Source organism: Doryrhamphus excisus, chromosome 18 (genome assembly GCF_030265055.1).
Source record: "Doryrhamphus excisus isolate RoL2022-K1 chromosome 18, RoL_Dexc_1.0, whole genome shotgun sequence".
Taxonomy (NCBI): domain Eukaryota; kingdom Metazoa; phylum Chordata; class Actinopteri; order Syngnathiformes; family Syngnathidae; genus Doryrhamphus; species Doryrhamphus excisus.
The window spans coordinates 6,513,792-6,536,194 of NC_080483.1; the positions used below are offsets into that span (position 1 = coordinate 6,513,792).

Here is a 22,403-nt window from a genome sequence, read left to right on the forward strand (position 1 = left end):
CGCGTGATGGTATTGATGATGACAGTTGTAGATACAGCAGGGAAAATAATATCAGATCATCAGCATTTCTCCCTTAGTTGATACCAAAGAGCTTCATTTTGGTGTCATGTGACCACATCACACACACCAAGCCTTGTGTGAGTGTTTCAGGTGGTGATATCTTTGTAGGGGATGAAATACGTCACTTTATCACATACTACAGTATTAATTGGCCCTGTACCCTAAAAACAGCCCATGAATGATACGGGAAAAGGCCGAAATGATACTGTGTCAAAGCCCAGGGCAGTGATACTGATAAAATATAGAGTTTAACCATGTCCAGTATCAGCCCCCGTAGCTGTCCACTCGGGTATCGTGCCCGTGAAACAACCAATCAGAGAACAGCGCACGAGCGTGAACACACAGCGTTTGTTTTGCTGCCGTCTGTGCCCTGTCAACATGTCAGCGGTTGACACTCCCGGTGAAAGACAAATAGGGAAAATAGCAAACAGAATATTAGAAATGGAACGTTTTATCACCATTAATGAGGAGGACACTCTTGAAATGATCGAAAAACAACTAAAAATGCAAATACAAGCTCATGATTAAATACTAACCTATAAGTATGTCCAAATGTTACTGTACATAGCAACAATAGGTGACAACTCTTCAAAGGCTTCATTTGTGTTCAGTTAAGTTCCATTTGTGTTGCTTCTTCCTTTTACTTTCATTTTTGTCTTACCCCTCCTCCCCTGCCCCTCCCCCATTTCAGTTTAAACTCCCCACCTCAGCCCCACCCACTGCAAAAACTATTAAAGTTATCACAACCCCCACCACCACCACCACAACAACGGCAATGCCCACGACCACCACAGTACCTCCCACAAGTACTACTATTACTACGACTACTACTACTCCCACGACGACAACTTCTGTTCCTGCATTGACGACTCAGGAGGAGGCCGTCCTTCCTGAAACCACGACTCAACACACTGTCGTTCCTCAGACGACCAGCACCCCCATCAGCACCCAGCCTTCTAGCACCCTGGCAATCACCAAACCCGCACCGATGACATTTCCACCTGTGGACACCACCACTACCACTACCACTACCACCAAGAAGGGTGTGGGAGAAGTTTTGTTCCTCACTCAAAGTACTTTGGAGGATGTTCAATTCACAGCAAGTGCAGAATTGGCGCCGGTCACTATTGGTGTGGATCTGAAGCCTGTGATGCCGCTGGTGATCCCAACTCCTGACAGCCTGGAGGTGACGACAGAGATGCCAATCACTCAGCAACCCGATGGAACACGGAGCTCAATGGATCCGCTCACTCTGACCTCAACCGGGTCCTCTTTGCCTACACCCTTTCCCATGAGTGAACCGGCCAATTCTGAGTCCTCTCTCTTCCCGGATCCCACCCGAGCACCGACTCCAATACCCCGGCTGGACTCTCAGACCGAGTCTCAAAGCAGGGACCCTGATGTGTTGTGGCCCGAAGAAGAAGAAGACGGCATCCCCGCTGTCCTTGCAGAAAACGACACAGCTACTTTTTCAGCTGCTACCGTGCTTTCAGGCGACGGCGAGGTTGATCATGCATCTCCAGCTTACCACCACTTGGTGGACACAGAGCTGGACTACCAGTACGATCCAGCCGACGCCTTTCTCCCGGTGAGTTTAGGCATTTAGGCACTGTCTTTGTCCTCATTGTACTACTCCTTTCTACTTCTTTAGAAGGCGCCGACGGCCACTCACTTCTCGACACATCTAATTGGACTCCACTGTTGGACCACCCAAGTCTTTCCTTATTTCCTTTTTTCCTTACACATCACCTCTACTCCTTTCCTTGTTTTTTTTGATCATAGATGTTTATGTGTGCATGTTTTTCAATGTTTTGCAGTTGTCACTTTTAACTCTTAGCTGGCAAATTATTTGCACTTTTTGGGAGGAGACAGTTTGATTTGATGTTCCTCATGGCCTCATGAAGCTGTGACATTCAGTGTTTACTGGGCCAGTTCACAGCTGAGTGTGAAGAATCCACCTCCAAACCTGAGGCCATGGATGTCAGCCAAATATCTCCCCGGCTTTTGTTCACGAGTGGAAAGCTGACACATGAGCTCCACATTGGATCGTGCGTTGAGTTGCTAATAATAATGAGGTGGCTCCAGCATCGGGTCTCGAGCCTTGTGGATGTCTTCCGGGTGAGACATGCCTCGCTGCAAGGAGGCCGCATGGCCGACCTCGGACACGCTGGAGGGATTATGTCTCACTGCTGGCCTTGGTATGTCATGGTGTCGCCTTAGCGGAGCTGGAATAGGCGGCCAGGAACCAGGAAGTATGGGCGTCTGCTGTCACTGTGACCCGGACCTGTATAAGCAGAAGATGATGGATGGATCAGAGTAGACTGACAGAGATATAGAATGAATAGAAGTTGATGGCCTGTTGGATGTGTGTCTGTGATATATTTTGACTAGCAAGAGTTTTTGTGTATGCTCCTGTGTTGATGCTACAGGGGGATGAGGGCTCCTATGTCAGCTGGGGTTCTTCCGCCTGTCCTTGTGTGGAGAAGGTGCAGGGTTCATCACTACTACCTGTCAGAGTGGAAAGGAAGATCACGTTACTTGCTCGCAACCTACATTTGTATCAGGTACAACAATGCAACACAGATGCACCATTAACAATGGCAGTAATCCTTCACCCAAACAAGTAATTTGTTTCAACAGGACACAGAGTTGAACTACGAGTGTGTGTTAGTGATTGAGGGGCAGACGGTGGTAGTGGATGCATATGTGGAGACCGATGACGTCAATCCATCCAACTTTCACATCACCTGTCAACTGCACCAGGTGTGTTGCTATATAACAAAAGAACTGTACAGAATATACGCACAAGGTTATTTGGTCAATGCTAGACATTATTCACATGGCGCAATTTCATATTTTTATCCCAATCCATTTCTTGATGCTCAGTTACTTCTACATTTCTCAACCCGTTCCATCATTCCAATGTTCATTCTAATTGAGAACATGACGTCTATCCATCCACACACTGAAAAAAACACATTGAAAATGAGTGTTCCACATTCCCAACCCATTTAAATCATTATAACATCAAGACGTTTTACTCATTCGGATTTTCCATATCCACAAAAATCCCACTTTTTCCAAAATTCCACATTTCAATTCATCTTCAACTTGTCAGCATTCACACACATTTAGATTATAAACTAGATTATAAACTTCGACTATAAACAGTCGTCCCTCCTTTATGGTGGTTAATTGGTTCCAGCCCCAGGCTCGATAATTGAATTTCCACGAAGTAGTATTCAGTATCAACTAGAAAAGCACTTGGAGAGCGCTAACCTCCACACATTTCCATAGTTCCCCCTGTATTCACATTAACACCATAAATATTTGTCATACATTTATTTTATCTACATATTTGGATTCATTGCATTCAAAGAATATCATTAGCAATTGCATTCACAATAATCAACATTAGTTCTATAGTTGGTCACAAAAATCACATTTTCCGTAATGGCGGTTTTCTTGTGTCTCTAGCTCCACAGCTTTTGAAGAAAATTATAAATTACTCATTTATACAGTATAGTATTTCTGTTTTCGTGTTTATGGCTTCATTTGCTCATGGTATCCAGAATTATTCCATTGTCTGGATCAATCTTTGATATTTTGTAGAATCTGCTGGAAATGTGTCCTGTATTTTTTTTTTCCCAGGTGCTCTGACCATTCTTGTGGAGTTATATGCACAAGTGGTATTACAGTGTTACTGTAAATGATCTCTTCAAACATTTCTGGATCCAGACAGTTATCTGTCACCCCCAAAATTTGATCAATTCTTCAATATCCCATTTCCAACAATTACTGAAAATTGTATCAAAATCCATTCACAACTTGTCAAGTTATTTTTAACACAAACATAACCGCCACACTGCAATTAGGGGAGGTAATAAATGGAATATTTTGTACTTATGTCATGGAAAACTTGTTTACAATCTTCTAAAAACGTTTTATTGTTTTTAGAGCCATCAAGGCACCCATATACATACTCATAGACCTTTGCATTTGTATTACCCATTGTAGTAAATATAATCAGAGAAAAACGGCATAAATAAGACCGAGTACTTCCAGTGTTTGTCCGTCATTACTGTAATGTATTGTAATGGCGGGTTTTAAATGGCTTTACACTCCTATTACCCAATAGAGTAGACAAAATAAGCGTAAATAAGCCAATGAAGACGTAATGAAAACTCCTGCTTAAGCAGTGTCGCAGTAAATGTGTTCCCTTGGGAACGTTAGTGACAAGTCTGGTGCTGTTGTCAATGCAGTATACAGTCCTACCTTCACAATTACTTCATTTAGTTAGTCCATTTTGCCATTTCTATGCTTGAACATGCTTAAACATACATCTTTGTAACTAGTAAAATGCAGTAGTCAACCACGAATGAACCAGTCATTCCCATTTACAGAAGTAGTAAGTACACTAGACAAGCAAAACATGTCTTTATTCCCCCTTTCTCATTCCCAGTGACATTTCCAAAGCCCTTTTTTCATTCCAGGGGCTGTGCAACCATAGCTACATGTTATTGAAACCCTGACCTTCCCACATGAATCCTGGGTGACTGCAATCACTGCTCCCTAAGGTGTCTTGTGCCACCTGCTTGGTTAACATTCTAGAAGAATGCAATGGTTCAGTCCCAGGTGCATGCGGATTAATGTCAACAAGCACTTCAAATACTCCTCTGACATACAGTATGTGGGAAACACTAGCAGGGACACTTTTTTCCCCCTGAATAATGTCTTCTCATTTATTTTAAACTGCTGTTGCTTATAAACCTGCAAGGCTGTGTCTCAGTTCTTAAATTTTCAATTTTTTTTAAATCCTGTTCCAAGTACTCAACTCTCAACTCTCAACTCTCAACCCTCAACGTCACTTCCTGTCCATCCCCAATTCAACACCCCGAGCAATGGAACACATTTACAGCAACACACACAAGTCTTATTATGTCTACTACAGTATAGTGGGTAATAGGTGATAAAGGTAAAGGTGACTGTAGGGGTGTTATTCCATGTCTAGAATGCTCTAATAGGGTTAAAACTGTATTTGGAATGTTGTAAACATTGTTGGTGTTCTGTTTTCTAATTATAAAAATATTCCATTTATAAATAAGGACTCCTACATTGCGGAAATTCACTCATCACTGCCGGGTAAGGAAGCAATTAGCTGCTATAAACATTAATATTAATGTACAGCTGCAGAAATATTTGCAAGTACCAGAACTTTGTTTGAGAAAGTGAAAAAGTATTGAATTGAAGAAAGAAGTCGTAGCAATGTAGGAAGTTAGCATATGTTGCAATTGGATTGTAATGTTAAGGTTCCTAGTTAGCATATGTTGCAGAGGTAATGGTTTAAGGGAGACGCATATGGAATGGAATGGAATGGAATGGAATGGAATGGCCTTTATTGTCATTATACAAGACGTACAACAAGATTGGAGAGCTTCTCCTTTCAGTGCAGTAGTCAAGTTTAAAAAAAAATTATATAAAAGTAGAGTAAAAAAAAAAGACAATTTAACAAGATATGTACAAGATATATACAAGATATCCAAAATATACACATAGTATTGCACAGGAGCATATGCAGGATATATATATATATATATCTCAGAAAGTAAGGCGGTCCAGTGTGTGTACTGATGATTGCACGTGCTACTGAGAAAGTACACGTTAACATTGTAATGGACTAGAGTGAATGCCTAGTCTGAATGAAAGCATTTTTCTTTTCTAGTACACGTATTCTGCTCCAGCGGAAGAATACCCCGCTATGGTGTATGTGAAGAGGAGGGACACATTCCATGTTGACAGCTCTCCCGATCTATATGGTGAGTTCTTTTATTTATTTTTATATATGTCATTTTTTTCTTTGTCTATTTAAAGGCAGAAGTGGAGAAATTTCTGGCCCACAGCTTGTTTTTTAATGGCTCAAAATATGACAATATGACATTTAGGGACAAATGTGTGCATATGTACATCATAACTGACTGTGTTTACTTTTGACAATCTTTCATGGGAGTAAGCAGTAGAAAGATTCCAAGCATTGTCGAGGCGTACAAATTAAGCAAGGTTGCATGTATTGATGGTGTTGTGTGCGTGTCTCCAGTGACTTTGTACAACTGCTCCGTGGGTCGCTCCGACTGCAGTCGTTGCCACACAGCAGACCACAAGTACGGCTGCGTGTGGTGTGGTGGCGCACAGGCCACATGTTTGTATTCCGGATCGTGCCGTGACGCGGTGCAGCAGACATGCCCCGCTCCTGTCATTCACTCTGTGAGTACCTCCATCTCCCTCACATAGTGAATGATCTTCCCAGCAAGTCGTCTTTCAAGTTGTGGCACCATGATTGTCATGTTTCAAGAAAGTTGTTGTCTCAATTCTGCAGATTGAGCCGCTGTCTGGCATGCTGGAAGGTGGAACGCTAGTGACCATAACAGGCTCCAACCTTGGCCAGAAGGCTGAAGACATCCTAACATCTGTCTTAGTGGCTGGTGTGCCCTGCAGGGTCATACCCAATCTCTACGAAGTCTCCTCCAGGTACTGAAGTAGGGGTAAAATCATCTCTTTGAACCCACAAGAAGCCATGAACACTGTAAATGCGTTTTGTGCAGCTTTGTGCGTGTTGTGATGAGTTCGCTCAGTCCTCGCGTTTTCGCCGGCAAACCATCATATTTAGCCCTTCCTTCCCAGCACCCTCCCATTTTAGTAGTTGCCCGTATTTTAACTTGAACACTGCTGGAGCAACACACTTTCTGATCCAATCTGCAACAGTTGGGCAGCATCAGCATATCCTGTAGCCGGTCATGCTTTCAAAATAAAACATTATTATGGTAGACAGACCAGAACTTTCCTTATTTTGCATAAAATTTCCCTTATTTACAAAGGAGTGTTGACAGGTTCCTAGGTAACATATAGGAAATGTGACAGTCATGTGACTATCCCAGTGTTTTGCTCCACCTGATGTTACACTCAGTAAATCTCACTCTTTCAGTGATTGTCAATCAATATAAGTTATTTACTTCAATCCAAAGTACCGTAATTTTTGGTGTATAAAATAAATATAGAAATAAAACACCGGCAGACATTGTGTGACTGTGTGGGGACACTATGCTTCCTTCTGACGTCATAATTATGCATTAATTATGCAAATGTTTTGCATAATTAGTGAAATAAATGAATTACCGCTGTTAACATACTATTATATGCATTTCGTCCCAGCAAAGCCTTTCATCGGTTATTGCTGCTCGGGAGATGCAATGCTGCCTCTGTCCACTAGAGACAGCCAGGGGAGCCCAGAAGGGGGCTGACGTCATTGAAGCACCCCGGCTGCAATAACCAATGAAATGCATTACGATATTAAGTTACTTGTAGTAAGTACTTGTTTTGTATATTTCCAAGGTGTCTTTTGAGTGTTAAGTTACTGTGTGATGAGTTTAGAGTTATATGTAAGTTGGCACCGTGAGTCAAAATGTCATATTTTGCGTAATGACCTGCTATTGCCAGTGGATTGACAAGCTGATCATTTTTTTAAAATATGTTCATTTATGCCTTTCTTTCATTATCCTTATGCATTTGGAATAGATTATTGCATGTAAAAACTATGATTGTTAAAACTATAAAAACATGTTTTGGCTTCTGGAACAAATGAATGATGCTAACGCAGGTCCACTGTATATGTAACATCTTTGACATGCATTAGTAGTATTTTCGTAAAAAAACACCATGATTTTATGCTAAATATGTGTGTACTCTTTTTTGGGGGGGATTATAAATAAAAGGTTGATCATTCCAGAAGAAACTGCTCAATGTATGACAGAATGCTTCATGGTGTCCTGCAGGATTGTCTGCACAACACAAGCCAGTGGAGGAGAGAAGATGGGCCACGTGTCTGTTAAAGTGAGCGGGGGAGAATTTGGCTTGTCAAGACAGTCATTCAGCTTCCAGGTAATTGAAGATTGGAGCATATTAGGTCAGGTAGACCGTTCATAAAACGTAGTTGTAGGGTTGTTGTCTGCAGCTCAGGAAGAGAGTGATGGTAGAAGTTACAAACTTCCATAGACACCATATAATAGCAATGATGTAGCATTTGCAATGCAGTCGTCCCTCGCCACATTGTGGTGTGAATACTCTATCACTCTATCTGAACTCCCAAGGTCACTTCCTGTCTGTCCAGCGACTCAATTCCCTTTGGGAACACATGACCACAAGTCTTATTTTTGGCTTATTTTGCATCATATCTCTTATATAGGTTAATAGGAGTCTAAAGCTGACTATAGGGGTGTTATTTCATGCCTAGAGTGCTCTAATGTTAAAAAACATATTTAGAAGGTCGTAACCAGGTTTTCTATCCTCTAACTATGAAGATATTCCATTGGAAAAAAAGGAATGGAAAGCTGATAAACATGGGATTTACTGCATAGCATGGCAATGAGCAATTGCAGTACTCCTATTAATTAAAATAATCAGTTGTAGTGTTGTTACTGCAGCTCTGAAAGTAGAAGCACCTATTAGAAGGGTACTAGCATCCATGTAACAGGCGGTGATGGAGATGGAGAGGGTTAAGGGTCAATGTTTAGGAGGTGCCTTGCTGTTGTCTCATTTTTAACATATTTGTGTGTGTATCCTCTCTGCTCCGTCAGGATCCGTTTGTGACGGGAGTGCTGCCCAGCAGAGGTCCCAAAGCTGGGGGAACAACATTGACCATCAGTGGGCGAAACCTTCTGACAGGGCGTCCCTCAGACCTCACGGTCACTGTGGGCGGTGTGCCCTGTAACATGTGAGGATAACCCAAACACATACACTGTCTTTCAATAAGTATACTGTATGCACTGTGACTTACTTCCCGAGTGTGCTGAGGTTGGTAAATACATCTGGTTATTTACTTTGTACCTAATTTTGCCATACTAATTAATGTGAACACGCATTAAGTGCACCAATTTAGACACATGCTTAATTTGGGTTATAAACTGGTGATTGACATGAGCCAGAAGTCAATGATTCGTTCTCCTTGTCAGCGTGTCGGAGGTTGAGACTTCGAGTGTTCAGTGTGTGACGGGTAGCAACAACAAGACGGGAGATTACCGCGTCACTCTGCATTACGGCAGCAGCCAACGCCATCTCCACTCTTCAGTTTACCACTACACTCACAATCCCAACATAACGCACGCTAAACCAGCCAAGAGCTTCCTCAGGTATGTTTGGTCATCACCTTCACCTTTCATTGGCTGCTGATGAAGAAGAGTGAATTTGACGTTAATGTTCTTCTGTCCAGTGGTGGTCGAATGATCTACTTGTCAGGTCACAACCTCAACGTAGTGCAGGAACCCCGAATGGTCGTGACGGTGTCTCCTCACGACACTGTGCAGAAAAAGGCTAGTAGCACAAGAAGAAAGCGCAGAAGGACCCACTCTGACCAACTTTGTCCTGGAGATCTCTGCTCTGTCAAACAGGTGTGTGTGTGTGTGTGTGTGTGTACACAAAGCCCCGTACAAATCTTATTGTGTCTGCTTGCATTCCGTCAGTTTACAGAACATTGTCAGGTGAATTCCTCCTCCCTGATATTGTGTCGATCACCTATGGTGGACTCGTCGGTGTGGGGCTCCAAGGTCGCTGTGGAGTTTCTGCTGGACAACCTCCGCTTTGACTTCAACGCGCTTAACCCCCAAGTCTTCAGCTATGAGCCCAACCCAAGTCTGCACCCCCTGAATCAGCAGGACCCTCTGAAGGCATACCGCTACAACCCTGGAAGCTTCATCCAGCTCGAGGTCAGACAGCAAGATGTTTGTAACTCATGTGACACAAGCCCTGCAAATAGGCTTCACTCATTAGCTAATTAGTAATAAACTCATTAGTGCCACACTCGTATGCCAAAGTACTCCTCTATAAATTAGAATCAAAAACTGCAGTTTCCCCACCCAAGTCCAGCAAGCGGCATTTGACATCGACATACTACTCAACTCACAGCGACAACTTGAGTCTTGTCGATAGAGCCAGGGATAGAACTTTGAAGCTAAACCTGCCATTCAAAATATCCTTTGTCCATTTCTGCTCAATATTTGTTCCCACTTGTCGCTCAACATTAACTGAAATACTGCTGTGTTTTCTCAAATTATGTTGTGGGGCCAAGGGTCAAACAGGACCCACAGCAGAGGTTCACAGGTTAATCACAGGTTAATCGCGAGTCAAAAAAGTAGTGCAGTTAAAGGGGATTCCGTTTATTAACTCATTATTAACACATTAACTTTGACAACTGTAATAAAAATGTATGCGTAAATATGTGGGACCACTATGATATACTATCATAAAACACGCTAAAACTAGTCCAAAGTAGAGTGACTAAAAGGATTGCTACTCTGAGAAGATACTTAAAAAAATAATAATAATTTTTTAAAATATAATCATTCACGGCTGCACTGCGGTCTAGTGGTTAGCGCGCAGACCTCACAGCTAGGATACCCAAGTTCAATTCCACCCTCGGCCATCTCTGTGTGGAGTTTGCATGTTCTCCCCGTGCATGCGTGGGTTTTCTCCCGGGACTCCGGTTTCCTCCCACATTCCAAAAACATGCTAGCTTAATTGGCCACTCCAAATTGTCCATTGGTATGAATGTGAGTGTGAATGGTTGTTTGTCTATATGTGCCCTGTGATTGGCCGGCGACCAGTCCAGGGTGTACCCTGCCTCTCGCCCGAAGACAGCTGGGATAGGCTCCAGCACCCCCCGTGACCCTCGTGAGGATAAGCGGTAGAAAATGAATGAATGAATAATCATTCAAAATTGTGTGCTATTTTTTCTTCAATAATTGTATTTTAATATTAGAAATGGGACTTTAGAGAGCTGACAGAAACTACTTTTAAAACATTTTAAATGTAGTTCAAGCTTACAATGAGTGGTAGTCTGAGTTTTTTTTGATGGTAAAATCTTTTCAGTATTGCCCTAAAACCCTTCTTGGTAATGTTCTAAGCGGGTGGGGTCATGTCGTGCGTCCAGTAAAATGTCCCCCGTGCCGCACTATGGACAGGTGGTACTGAAATTGGATTTGACTGAACGTTGTGTCTCTCAGGGGGAAAATCTGGACCTGGCCATCAGTAAAGAGGAGGTGGTGGTGTTAATCGGGGAGGGTGTGTGTGCTGTCAAGACGCTTACCAGAAACCATCTGTACTGCGAGCCACCGCCTCAGCAGCCTGCGTCAGGAACCACTGCCAAGAAACGGGAGGGTTCTGACAACCTGCCTGAATTCACAGTGAGTTAACATCTTCAAGATCAAGTGTGCGCCTGTTGTGTGGCCTGCAAATGCTTGGAAGTACACAATGTTCAGTTGTGACGTGTGGACGGAGCGAATCCCGAAGGATATGATGTCACAACTGCATATTCAAGGCTGATTAGGAGTTTAGAACTTGAACCAGAACTCCAATGTAGCCCTCAGGAAGATCTTGATGTTTATGATGGTTTTTTTTCCAGGTCCACATGGGGAATTTGAACTTCTCCCTGGGTAAAGTTCAGTATGACAGCCTCAGCCTGGCCACCTTTCCCGTGGAGGCTCAGATCGGAGTCGGAGTTGGAGCTTCCATCGTGGCGCTCATCGTCCTAATCATCGTGCTTATTTACAGGTTAGTGGCTTCATAAATATGATGTTCAGGTTGAACATCTGCTAAACTGCTGGGCTCTCATCAGGAGAAAGAGCAAGCAGGCATTAAGGGACTACAAGAAGGTCCAAATCCAACTGGAAAACCTTGAAACCAGCGTGAGAGACCGCTGCAAGAAAGAGTTCACAGGTAAGCGTATCAGGAGAACATTTGAGTCTTCTGAAGAACACCTGTCAAAGTCCAGTTTGACATTTCTCCACTACTTAAAGAAAAACTGGTTTTGGGTTTTGGGGGTGCTAGCCCAGGAGCTAGGATTAAGAGTTTCGGGTTAGGGGTTAAAGGTGACCTATATGATAGATTCATGTCTGATCTTTCACTGACCTTTCACCTTCCAGACCTTATGACAGAGATGATGGACATGTCAAGCGACCTGGTTGGTTCTGGTATTCCTTTCCTCGATTACCGGATGTACGCAGAGCGCATTTTCTTCCCCGGTCACCGAGAGTCGCCGCTGAGACGAGACCTGGACGTCCAGGAGTGTCGCAGACAGACGGTGGAACAGGGTCTCGTGCAGCTTTCCAACCTGCTCAACAGCAAACTTTTCCTCACTAAGGTACTACCCAGCAGCATCCCCATCTGTTGGTTCGCTGATCTTGGAGCTTTCAGAGAAGAATTCAAAGAGCGTTTCTTTTCCCATAAGTTCATTCACACTCTAGAAAGTCAGCGGACTTTCTCTCCCCGAGACCGAGCCTATGTGGCCTCCCTTCTTACGGTAGCGCTACACGGCAAACTGGAGTACTTCACCGATATCCTCAAGACTCTTTTGAACGACCTGGTGGAGCAGTATGTGGCCAAGAACCCCAAACTGATGTTGCGGCGGTAAGAATGGGCTTTTCTGGCTTTGTCAAATCTAACTTTGACTTCGGGTTGTCACATTTTCTTCGCTTTTTTTCTCTGCAGAACCGAGACGGTGGTGGAAAAACTGCTGACCAACTGGATGTCCATCTGTCTCTACGCGTTCCTCAGGGTCAGTCGGCTCAAAAGCCAGGATTTTCATTCATTCATTCATTTTCTACCGCTTTTCCTCACGAGGGTTGCGGGGGGTGCTGGAGCCTATCCCAACTGTCTTCGGGCGAGAGGCGGGGTACACCCTGGACTGGTGGCCAGCCAATCACAGGGCACATATAGACAAACAACCATTCACACTCACATTCATACCTATGGACAATTTGGAGTCACCAATTAACCTAGCATGTTTTTGGAATGTGGGAGGAAACCGGAGTACCCGGAGAAAACCCACGCATGCACGGGGAGAACATGCAAACTCCACACAGAGATGGCCGAGGGTGGAATTGAACCCTGGTCTCCTAGCTGTGAGGTCTGTGCGCTAACCACTAGACCACCGTGCCGCCCCCAGGATTTTCAATGACTTGGAATTTCTTCACCCATTCAGACCTTCTGGTCTGTTTTGGATCATTTGTCCTGCTGCAGAACCCAAGTTGGTCTCGACTTCAGCTCACCAACAAATAACCGGATATTCCGTATTAGGATTTTTTGGTAGATAGCAGAATTCATTGGTTCCATTTATCACAGCAAGTCTTCCTGGTCCTGAAGCAGTAAAGCAGCCCCGACCGTCACACTACCGCCACTGTATTTTACTGTCGCTATGATGTTCCTTTTCTGAAATTCTGCATTGGTTTTACATCAGATATAGTGGGACACACACTTTGCACCAAGTATCTTCCCTAAGGTCTTGGGGATTAGTAAAATGTTTTCTGGCTAAACATAGACGTGCTTATATGTTCGAAGTGTTCAGGGATTACTGTATTCCATTTGTGGTCGTGCCTAGTTCCTTTAACATGGATGTGTCCTTCTTCGTCCATTTTCTACACTGCTTGTGCTAAACTTGTGCTAAACTCATAAGTGTATACTTGTGTGCTTCCAGGACTCTGCCGGGGAATGTCTTTACATGCTTTTCAGGGCGATAAAGCACCAAGTGGATAAAGGACCGGTGGATGCCGTGACCGGCAAGGCCAAGTACACACTCAACGACAACCGCCTGCTGCGAGAAGACGTGGAGTACAAAACCTTGGTGAGCACAAATCATCCGGTGTGGTTTATTTAACGTAACCCCTGGTTACCACATAGTACTGTAACACAGGACTCTCCTGAGTACAGCTTGTGTCGTATTTTCTGGAATGCACCACTTTCAAAAATAAAATTAAACATGCATTTTTTTTCTTGAAATACGGTATATATATAATTTCTTAGCATATCTACAGTATGTGTTGTTTTACTAAATATCAAAGTAACTTTGCATCCTTTTCACTATGTTTGGACACCCCTGCTGTGCGGCTTTGGGTGAATAGGTGCATGGATGGTGTTTTTTTTTTTTTTAACCGATGTCCCAACTTTTTTTTTTGTAGACTCTTAATGTGTTAGTGCAGGGCGGAGGAGCCAATGAGTCGCAGCCGCTGCCATCCAAAGTGCTGGACTGCGACACCATCACGCAGGTGAAAGAGAAGCTGCTGGATCAGGTCTACAAAAGCACCTCCTTCTCTCACCGACCTCACACAGACTCTTTGGACCTGGGTGAGAACACACAGTTTTGTTCACATCATACTCTGTTCACTCTCTGCATGCATTTGATGTGGTGTAGTCATACTAATATTCATAATATTAACAATAATGATAATGAAAATTATTTTATTGAACTTTGGCGCCACCTGCAGCTTGAATAGAAACATTACACACAACTACTCAAATACTCAACATAATCCCTGAGTTCAAGTTTCTAGATGGTCAGGAGGTTTTATGGGTAATGGTGGAGACAAAGAACGATAATGAAGTATCTCTGGAGGATGTGGAGGTAGAAGGTGGCTTTCAGGCCTGTGTTGAAAATGATGGAGAAGTTGCTAAGTCCGAATCCTGTGTTCTGGGATTCTGGAGGTGATGCTGTGGTTGTTGTGGCTAAATCCTTTACTGGGTCCGAGGCAGGACTTCTTTTTTTGCTTTTCTTCTCCTCGCTTCGCTTGGTGGCAGCACAGGAGCTGGTCCAGGACTATTATGATGCCTGTACCAAATTTTTATTCATTCATTTTCTACCGCTTTTCCTCACGAGGGTCGCAGGGGGTGCTGGAGCCTATCCCAGATGTCTTCGGGCGAGAGGCGGGGTACACCCTGGACCAGTCGCCAGCCAATCACAGGGCACATATAGACAAACAACCATTCACACTCACATTCATACCTATGGACAATTTGGAGTGGCCAATTAACCTAGCATGTTTTTGGAATGTGGGAGGAAACCGGAGTACCCGGAGAAAACCCACGGGGAGAACATGCAAACTCCACACAGAGATGGCTGAGGGTGGAATTGAACACTGGTCTCCTAGCTGTGAGGTCTGCGCGCTAACCACTCGACCGCCGTGCCGCCCTTGCACCAAATTTTATTTCCTAAAATGACATAATGTCAGGATTCAGTGTTTAATTACATTTGTTATTTAACATTCTATATTAATAATGCAGGTAGTATGTATAAAAGGTAAGTATAGACGCGTCTACACTGGACACAGAGAAACATTTGCGTGTATATTTGATACCACGTTGTTGTTGTTGTGTTTAGAGTGGAGGTCTGGTGTTGCTGGGCATCTCATCCTGTCCGATGAGGACTTAACGTCTGTGGTGCAGGGCAACTGGAAGCGTCTCAACACGCTGCAGCACTACAAGGTCAGGTCTTCATCTTCAGCTGGAAATGCTGTACTTGGACTCCACTGCTGTGCTGACCGGGTATTATTCTGTGCTGCACCTCAGGTCCCAGACGGCGCCACAGTAGCTCTGGTCCCTCGCCACTCCAAGCACATTCATCATGACCACCACGACTACGTGGCTGGAGAGAGTGAGTGCTGCTTCGCGGTTCTATTTGGAGTGCAAGTAAACACGTTTTAAGGATTTTATCTTTGACAGAAACGCCGATGCTGGAGGATGCAGATGAAGGTGGTGTGAGACTCTGGCATCTGGTGAAGGCCAGCGAGGAGCCCGAGCTTCCCAAACATCGGAGAGGAAGCTTGAGGGAACGAGAGAGGGCCAAGGCCATCCCTGAGATATACCTGACCCGCCTGCTTTCTATGAAGGTACACATGCAGTACATCAAACATCCAAAGACAGGGTTTTGCTTCTTGGAAGCGTTTGGCCTGCTGGGTCCTTTTGCTGATGATCTACTACTTTCAAGACCTGCTTGGGGTCACGTTGTGTGGTATGGTGGCTCATCTATTGGCTTTTCATTTGTTGCACCAATGTGACAATGAATGGATTTGTCAAACTGCCTCTACGCTAACCCAAGACTACGTACTAGGAGTTAATTAATATGAAACACTTTTTGTATATTGTATATGAATTATATTTACATTATATATGCATCCCATATGAAAAGTAAACTACTCACTCTTTGATGACATCAGGCAAAAGGCTCTCATTACATTTCCTGTATGCCAACATGTGTGAAATCAGCTGATCATGATGTCTTCTTTGACTTTTTAGTAGGGATCGACCGATATGGTTTTTTTGGTGCCGATACCGATTTTTTTTCCATCACCCTTAGCCGATTTTCCGTTGGCCGATATTTGTGGCCGATACTGCTTTTGATCCCTCAATTGACATGAAAAAATGACCATGACAACAAATATTCCAGGTCTCTTGTTTAAACAAATATTTATTGAAATGTAAACACTGAACACAGTAGGATTCAGCTTTCTTATACACACATTTAAACGGCATTATCAACTTTAAAAGGAATAAATAAACATTTCTGTCGTAGTTTAAATTTATCTACCATCGATGTGATGTGACGCCTTGATGTGATTCAACAGTGGGGGCGGGGTACGGCGACTATGTGTGTTGCGGGGTCCTCTGCCTCCGGGGCAGCTTTGTGTTGCAGATGCCTGACTGTAAATCACGCGGTGGAAAAATACATCGGCGAACCCACGCACGTATGGGCCGATACCGATAGAAGGAAAAAAACGCAAATATCGTCCCGATATATCGGCCGCCCAAGGATCGGTCGATCCTTACTTTTGAGGCGTATTTTCCCAGTATATTTATACTGAATTTGAAATGGTAGGACTTTGTGAAGAAAGGTTAGTTGGCTTGTGTTGACGTCTCTCTTGTTTTGTGGTCTTCAGGGGACGCTGCAGAAGTTTGTAGACGATCTGTTTACAGTCATACTCAGCACCAGTAGACCCGTGCCACTGGCAGTCAAATATTTCTTTGACCTGCTTGATGACCAGGCTGCTCATCACGCCATCTGTGACCCGGAGACCATACATATTTGGAAGACCAACAGGTACACTCAAGATATCCAGCATGTGTTGTTCTTTTTTGCTCTGGAGATGGTTAGAATAAAAAAGTGTGTTGTAGTTCTTTCTCCCCTTCTTCTTCTGTTCTTCTTGTTCTTTGCGTCAAAGGCACTTTGACTTGTTTAACAGCAGCTGTGTGTCTGCAGTCTCCCCTTGCGTTTCTGGATCAACATTGTGAAGAATCCGCAATTCATCTTTGACGTGCAAGCATCGGACCATGTGGATGCGGTGCTGTCAGTCATTGCCCAGACCTTCATGGACTCATGCACCATTGCTGAGCACAAACTGGGACGGGTAAGCATATTAATATGGTTCTGATTAGATTAGATTAGATTAGATTAGATTAGATTAGATTCAACTTTATAGTTATTGCTCATGTCACTTGTACAGGACAACAAAATGCAGTTAGCATCCAACCAGAAGTGCAATTTTATAAGTACCTTAGTAGTAAGTAAATGTAGAAAAATGGACAGATCTACAAACTAACAGGCTATGACTATAATACAGTGAGGATATGTACAGGGATGTAAATGACTATAATATGGCTATTGCAGATTATACAGATTATAAACAGTATGCACAGTATGGATGTGACAATATATAATAACAGTAATATGTACAGTATTGCAATGAAGTGACTAGAGTATGGCTATTGCAGATTATATATAAATTATAAACAGTATGATCTATGAATACAACAAGATATAACAGTAATATGTACAATTGTGCAATGAAGTGATGGGGGGGGCATAGATCAGTGTGGGGATGTAAGTAGCGGAACGGGTGGGCAATGGGGGGCAGAGTTCAACAAGGAGACAGCTGTTCCTGAACCTGGTGGTTCTTGTCCGTAAGCGCCTACTGATGAGGAAGTTTGGAAATATTCCTTTTTTTTTCGACAGGATTCTCCTATCAACAAGCTGCTGTATGCCAGAGACATCCCTCGATACAAACACATGGTGGAAAGGTAAGATGACAGTCATGTTACTGCTCATGTTCAGTATTTAGAGTGCAAGATTCGGGTACTGACAATGCTCTGCATTTTGCACCAAAAGTGGACAAATCAAGTGCACCAACCGGGGTGCTTAGATCGGTCAGCCACCAATCGGTATCGGCTGATATCAGTGAAAAAGCATTTGTATCGATATTGGCCCATACTTCCTTTTAAGATGCCGATCCCCTTTGCCCCCCGCTGCAGCATCCATAACAAGCATGTCTATATGTGTACTTCCTGTGCTTGTAAAAGTGATATAAGTTTTCCATCCTGCAAAACGTGCCTCAAGAAATGTGGCGTTTTGAAAAGCTCTAGATAGGTTTGGTTGTGATATAATCACCCGTCAGTCAGCTGCTGAAGATGTACTTGTAAGTGGAGGCAAAATTTTGGGATGAGTACCGCCTCAGTACGGATTTGGGAGCATGCAGACACTATGTAGCACTTTTGGTGCAGGAGGAACTTTTGTTGTGTGCGGGGCTGCGTCGGGGTATAGATGACGTGTGACTCGCGTGAAGCTCTCTGCAACAACTTCTGACACGTCAGTGTCGGCTCTTCCCCAGTTTGGCTGTTGAATGATGCAGCGGGAGGGGGGCCCAGCAGAGGCGGGCTAACCTGCCTTTCACTCATGTTTTCAGTTATCGGCAGTATAAAACCCTGATTGGAACATCCCTAACTGCATCGTTTGTAACATGTTTGCAGGTACTATGCTGACATCAGGCAAACCATCTCAGCCAGTGACCAGGAGATGAACTCTGCTTTGGCTGAACTGTCCAGGGTGAGTGCAAACATTGAACATGCGTGTCATGTGACATGTTGCCAGTATATAGTCAATGATGACTGAGTGGTGTCATCGGACTACACATTTGCTATCATGCATCAACGTCCAACCTCCAAAGTCAAACACAATCCATTCCAAGATGCACATTGATGGACAATGTTTCAATTTTGAAAAACAACCACACCATCGGCATTAAAACCTTACCGGTCTTCTTTTTAAACTCACCTAAATTCAGCTTCGGACAAGCAATTTTCACAATCCCCTCTTAGGCCACCTCCTCTTCAGGAAATGGCATCAAGCACTATGAAATAAAACCACATAAGAGCTTCCTCTGGAATTGATTTCCAAAATAAAATTCAAGAAGCACTTGCAATAGAACTGATTTTCAAAATAAAATTGTGTTAGCACTTCCAGTGGAATGCCATTCAGCTGTCCATTTTCTGTCCATCCCAGCTGTTTGATTTCCAAAATAAAATTGCCTAAGCATTTCCAGTGGAATTTATTTTCAAAATACAACTGCATTGATTCTTATAGTGGGCTTCAGTTTCAAAATAAAATCGTGTTGGGACTTCCAGTGGAATTCCATTCAGCTGTCTATTTTCTGTCCATCCCAGCTGCTTGGTTTTCAAAATAAAATTGCCTAAGCATTTCCAGTGGAATTTATTTTTAAAATACAACCGCATTGACTCTTATAGTGGGCTTCAGTTTCAGTTTTCCAGTGGAAATTGTCAAAATAAAATATTTAGCACATCCTGTTTCAATTGATTTTCAGAATAAAATTGCTTAAGCCCTTCCATTTGAATTTATTTTCCAAATAATACTACTTAAGTACTTCCATTGGAATAGATTTTCAAAATAAAATTGCTTTGACTTTTACACTTCCAGCAGAATTGATTTGGAAACTAAATTCCCATAAATTTAAATTTCAAAATAAGATCACCTCATCTCTACCAGTTGAATTGATTTTCAACAAATAAAAAAAAAACAGCATCAGTATTATTTGGGCGGATGCCAGTTGGGATACAATGTGATCACCTGACCATGCATTTCTTGTTCAAAGGGTTAGGGTCTCTCTCTGGTCATTAGTCTTCTGTTTGTGACTTTAACTGACACAAGGTGCTTGTTTCAGAACTATTCTGGAGAACTCAACTACTTGGTGGCGCTGCACGAGCTGTACAAGTACATCAACAAATACTATGATCAGGTATGTAAAACAGTTTTGCATAACTCCCGGGGACTTCATAAAGATTATTTGGTTCAGCAAATGACTTATGCACTGTCATCGTCATCCTACGCATCGAGTCATGAAGATCTGACCTTGTGGAGCTGCGTTATCAAGTTGGGTGTTTTGTGGTCAATCATCAGACTGACCACTTCTCAGTTTACCATCGGCCATGTGTCTGGCATTTGTGATTTTGATTTGGGCTCATTTGGCCCCTCATTTGGTCCCTTCATCAAAGTTGGTTTTCTTCTCAAAAATGCCTAGTCCAAACCAAAATGGCGGCTTTCCTGTTTGCATCCTTTGATTATTTATGTGAATTTTTTTCTTGATTACGGAGTTGCCACAGCGAATATACATATAATATTCTGTTTTTCAAAAAAACTCCCATTGAACCCTTTGGTCTTTCCCACAGATAATCACGGCGCTGGAGGAGGACACCACGGCTCAGAAGATGCAGCTTGGCTACAGGTTGCAACAGATTGCTGCCGCTGTGGAGAATAAGGTCACAGACTTGTGACAGAGGAAACGCCTTCCAGTGCTGTGACGAAAAAAAAAAACCCAGTGACATTTGGAGAGTTAAAGTCCAGACCCCGCTGGGGTGAACTTGATGCTGAAGAGCACTGAAGATACAAACATTCTTTAGGACTAAATAAGTTTTTAATCGTGAACTTGACATTTTTATTACTAAGCATCTGACTGATGGCTGAAGTTGGCTGTTTCGGGATGACATGATGTGGACTTGATGAACGGAATGAATGGCTTGTCGCTGCTGTACGTTTTTTTTAGAGGACGTCTGGGGAAATGTGTACGTGCAGTAGGTGTGTGTTTTCTCTGGCTGTCAGTCATGTCGTGTTAGCGTGTCAAAGAATTTTTAATGGATCACAGCCTCCAGTGTCGTAGAAGCAGTTTTACCCGAAGACGTCAGGTTTAGAAAAGTGCTTTTTGTCATGGATTGATCATAATACATCATAATAATAATTATAATAATAATACAGTCACACACTGTTTTCCCTCACGTGTACGTCCACATTATTTTGGAATTGTTACATATTTTCACGCAATTCCCCGATTGCTGCGCTCTACCTCAGCCTGACATGGTGGAATTATTTGATGTTTCACCAGCAAATCTCTCCTCATGCACATTTCCAACATTGTTCAGTTTATGGTACAAGAAATTGGAGTTGAAATCCTGCTCACTGAAGCGCTACTTCCAGTCTGAAGGTTTTTTTTTTTTTTACCCTGTTTGTGTCACATCTTTAGGTCTACTGATTCATGTTAGTGTAACTTGCACAGTACGAAAATAGCTGTTACTGATTGAACCCGCAGGACTAGTAATGTACACCTCAGTGATATATTGCCTTGTTGTGTTCTTATTCTTTTTTTTTTTTTTTTTACATTCCTCATTTTCATTCCTCCCTTTTCACTTTGCTCTGTCCTAAATGGCGGCGGTACACGTTCATAATAACTAGGATGGCTACTTGCTCGGTACTGACACAAGGTTTCAAGGTGAAGCTTGTATGTTTATTGGCCGTGCTGCCACAGAGTCAGCTGGTCTGGATCCTCTACTTCTATTCCGCTGTTAAATTGCTGTCAAAATCTGCTGGGGTTATTTTAAAGACAAAGTAGGCCAAGGTGTTGTGAGGGTAAATTATGCTCTCTGTTGTTCTTTCAGTCACTTGTGTTGACCTCTGCTTCATTGATCTTATGCTGTAGGATTAGGATTAAGTTTGATTATGAAGAACACCAAATTTTTTCATGGAAATATGTGCATCAGAATTTGAGTATTAAAGGTAATGTTAGGGTTTTAGGTTTTGGGTTAGATTAGCCAGATTAGGATTAGGTAAATTAGTTTTAGGGTTAGTATAAAATTATGGTTAGTTAGGTTGGGTTTAGGTAGAAGTAAGAGGAACACCATCAAATTCAAATAAAATTTTCAATGTTTTGTTCTTTTTTTAAACCAAAAGATCTGCATTTCAGTATGTAAGTTTTGTCACCGCCTGAGAGCATTTACCCGCACCAAACCCTTTCTGAGCTGTCTCAGTTCTGGCTGGTTCTGCATGGCCAGTAGAACACACACCAGCTCAATACAATGACGCTTGAGAGGTAGGATACAGGACCGGCGACGGTCTGCTGAGGGAGAACTGTAACTGTTAGACTGTAGAGCAGAGCTCTGCAAGGGGCAGTTTTAAAGATGTTTCTAATTGTATGTGTTAATATCGTTGTACATACTCTTTTTCAAATGTTAACTGTAGTCGTTCAACCTGTTAAGAAGTGGACATTCTCACAGATGCTGAAGCAATAAAGTATTCTTAGTTTTTTGTTTGTTTTTTTATATTTAAAAACAAAACTGAAAATGATTGGTTTGTTCCAGCATCGTTTACCACCTGGGAAAGAGCAGATAGAAACTGCTTGGACAAGAACACGCAGATA

The 22,403-nt window shown here is 42.9% G+C and overlaps 1 protein-coding gene across 3 annotated transcripts in view; it reads left to right on the forward strand.

Annotated features, from left to right (window-relative positions):
* The window catches only part of plxnb1b (plexin b1b), a 73,571-nt gene extending 51,267 nt beyond the window's left edge, over positions 1–22,304 (forward strand). The window contains exons 11-38 of one of the 3 annotated variants that reach the window (XM_058054225.1): positions 752–1,648; positions 2,490–2,624; positions 2,701–2,823; positions 5,783–5,876; positions 6,155–6,321; positions 6,434–6,585; positions 7,887–7,992; positions 8,688–8,824; positions 9,063–9,239; positions 9,320–9,497; positions 9,570–9,812; positions 11,109–11,288; positions 11,507–11,655; positions 11,720–11,820; positions 12,027–12,244; positions 12,332–12,510; positions 12,592–12,658; positions 13,577–13,723; positions 14,058–14,223; positions 15,254–15,357; positions 15,442–15,526; positions 15,595–15,761; positions 16,809–16,969; positions 17,129–17,276; positions 17,882–17,946; positions 18,673–18,748; positions 19,881–19,955; positions 20,386–22,304. In XM_058054225.1, coding sequence (XP_057910208.1) covers positions 752–1,648; positions 2,490–2,624; positions 2,701–2,823; positions 5,783–5,876; positions 6,155–6,321; positions 6,434–6,585; positions 7,887–7,992; positions 8,688–8,824; positions 9,063–9,239; positions 9,320–9,497; positions 9,570–9,812; positions 11,109–11,288; positions 11,507–11,655; positions 11,720–11,820; positions 12,027–12,244; positions 12,332–12,510; positions 12,592–12,658; positions 13,577–13,723; positions 14,058–14,223; positions 15,254–15,357; positions 15,442–15,526; positions 15,595–15,761; positions 16,809–16,969; positions 17,129–17,276; positions 17,882–17,946; positions 18,673–18,748; positions 19,881–19,955; positions 20,386–20,490 — 4,602 coding nt within the window. In that variant the 3' untranslated portion in view covers positions 20,491–22,304. Of the gene's footprint in view, positions 1–751; positions 1,649–2,489; positions 2,625–2,700; positions 2,824–5,782; positions 5,877–6,154; positions 6,322–6,433; positions 6,586–7,886; positions 7,993–8,687; positions 8,825–9,062; positions 9,240–9,319; positions 9,813–11,108; positions 11,289–11,506; positions 11,656–11,719; positions 11,821–12,026; positions 12,245–12,331; positions 12,511–12,591; positions 12,659–13,576; positions 13,724–14,057; positions 14,224–15,253; positions 15,358–15,441; positions 15,527–15,594; positions 15,762–16,808; positions 16,970–17,128; positions 17,277–17,881; positions 17,947–18,672; positions 18,749–19,880; positions 19,956–20,385 lie in introns of all 3 variants that reach the window. The other 2 variants (XM_058054224.1, XM_058054226.1) reach the window with 2 other exon arrangements.
* The last annotated feature ends 99 nt before the right edge of the window (positions 22,305–22,403 follow it).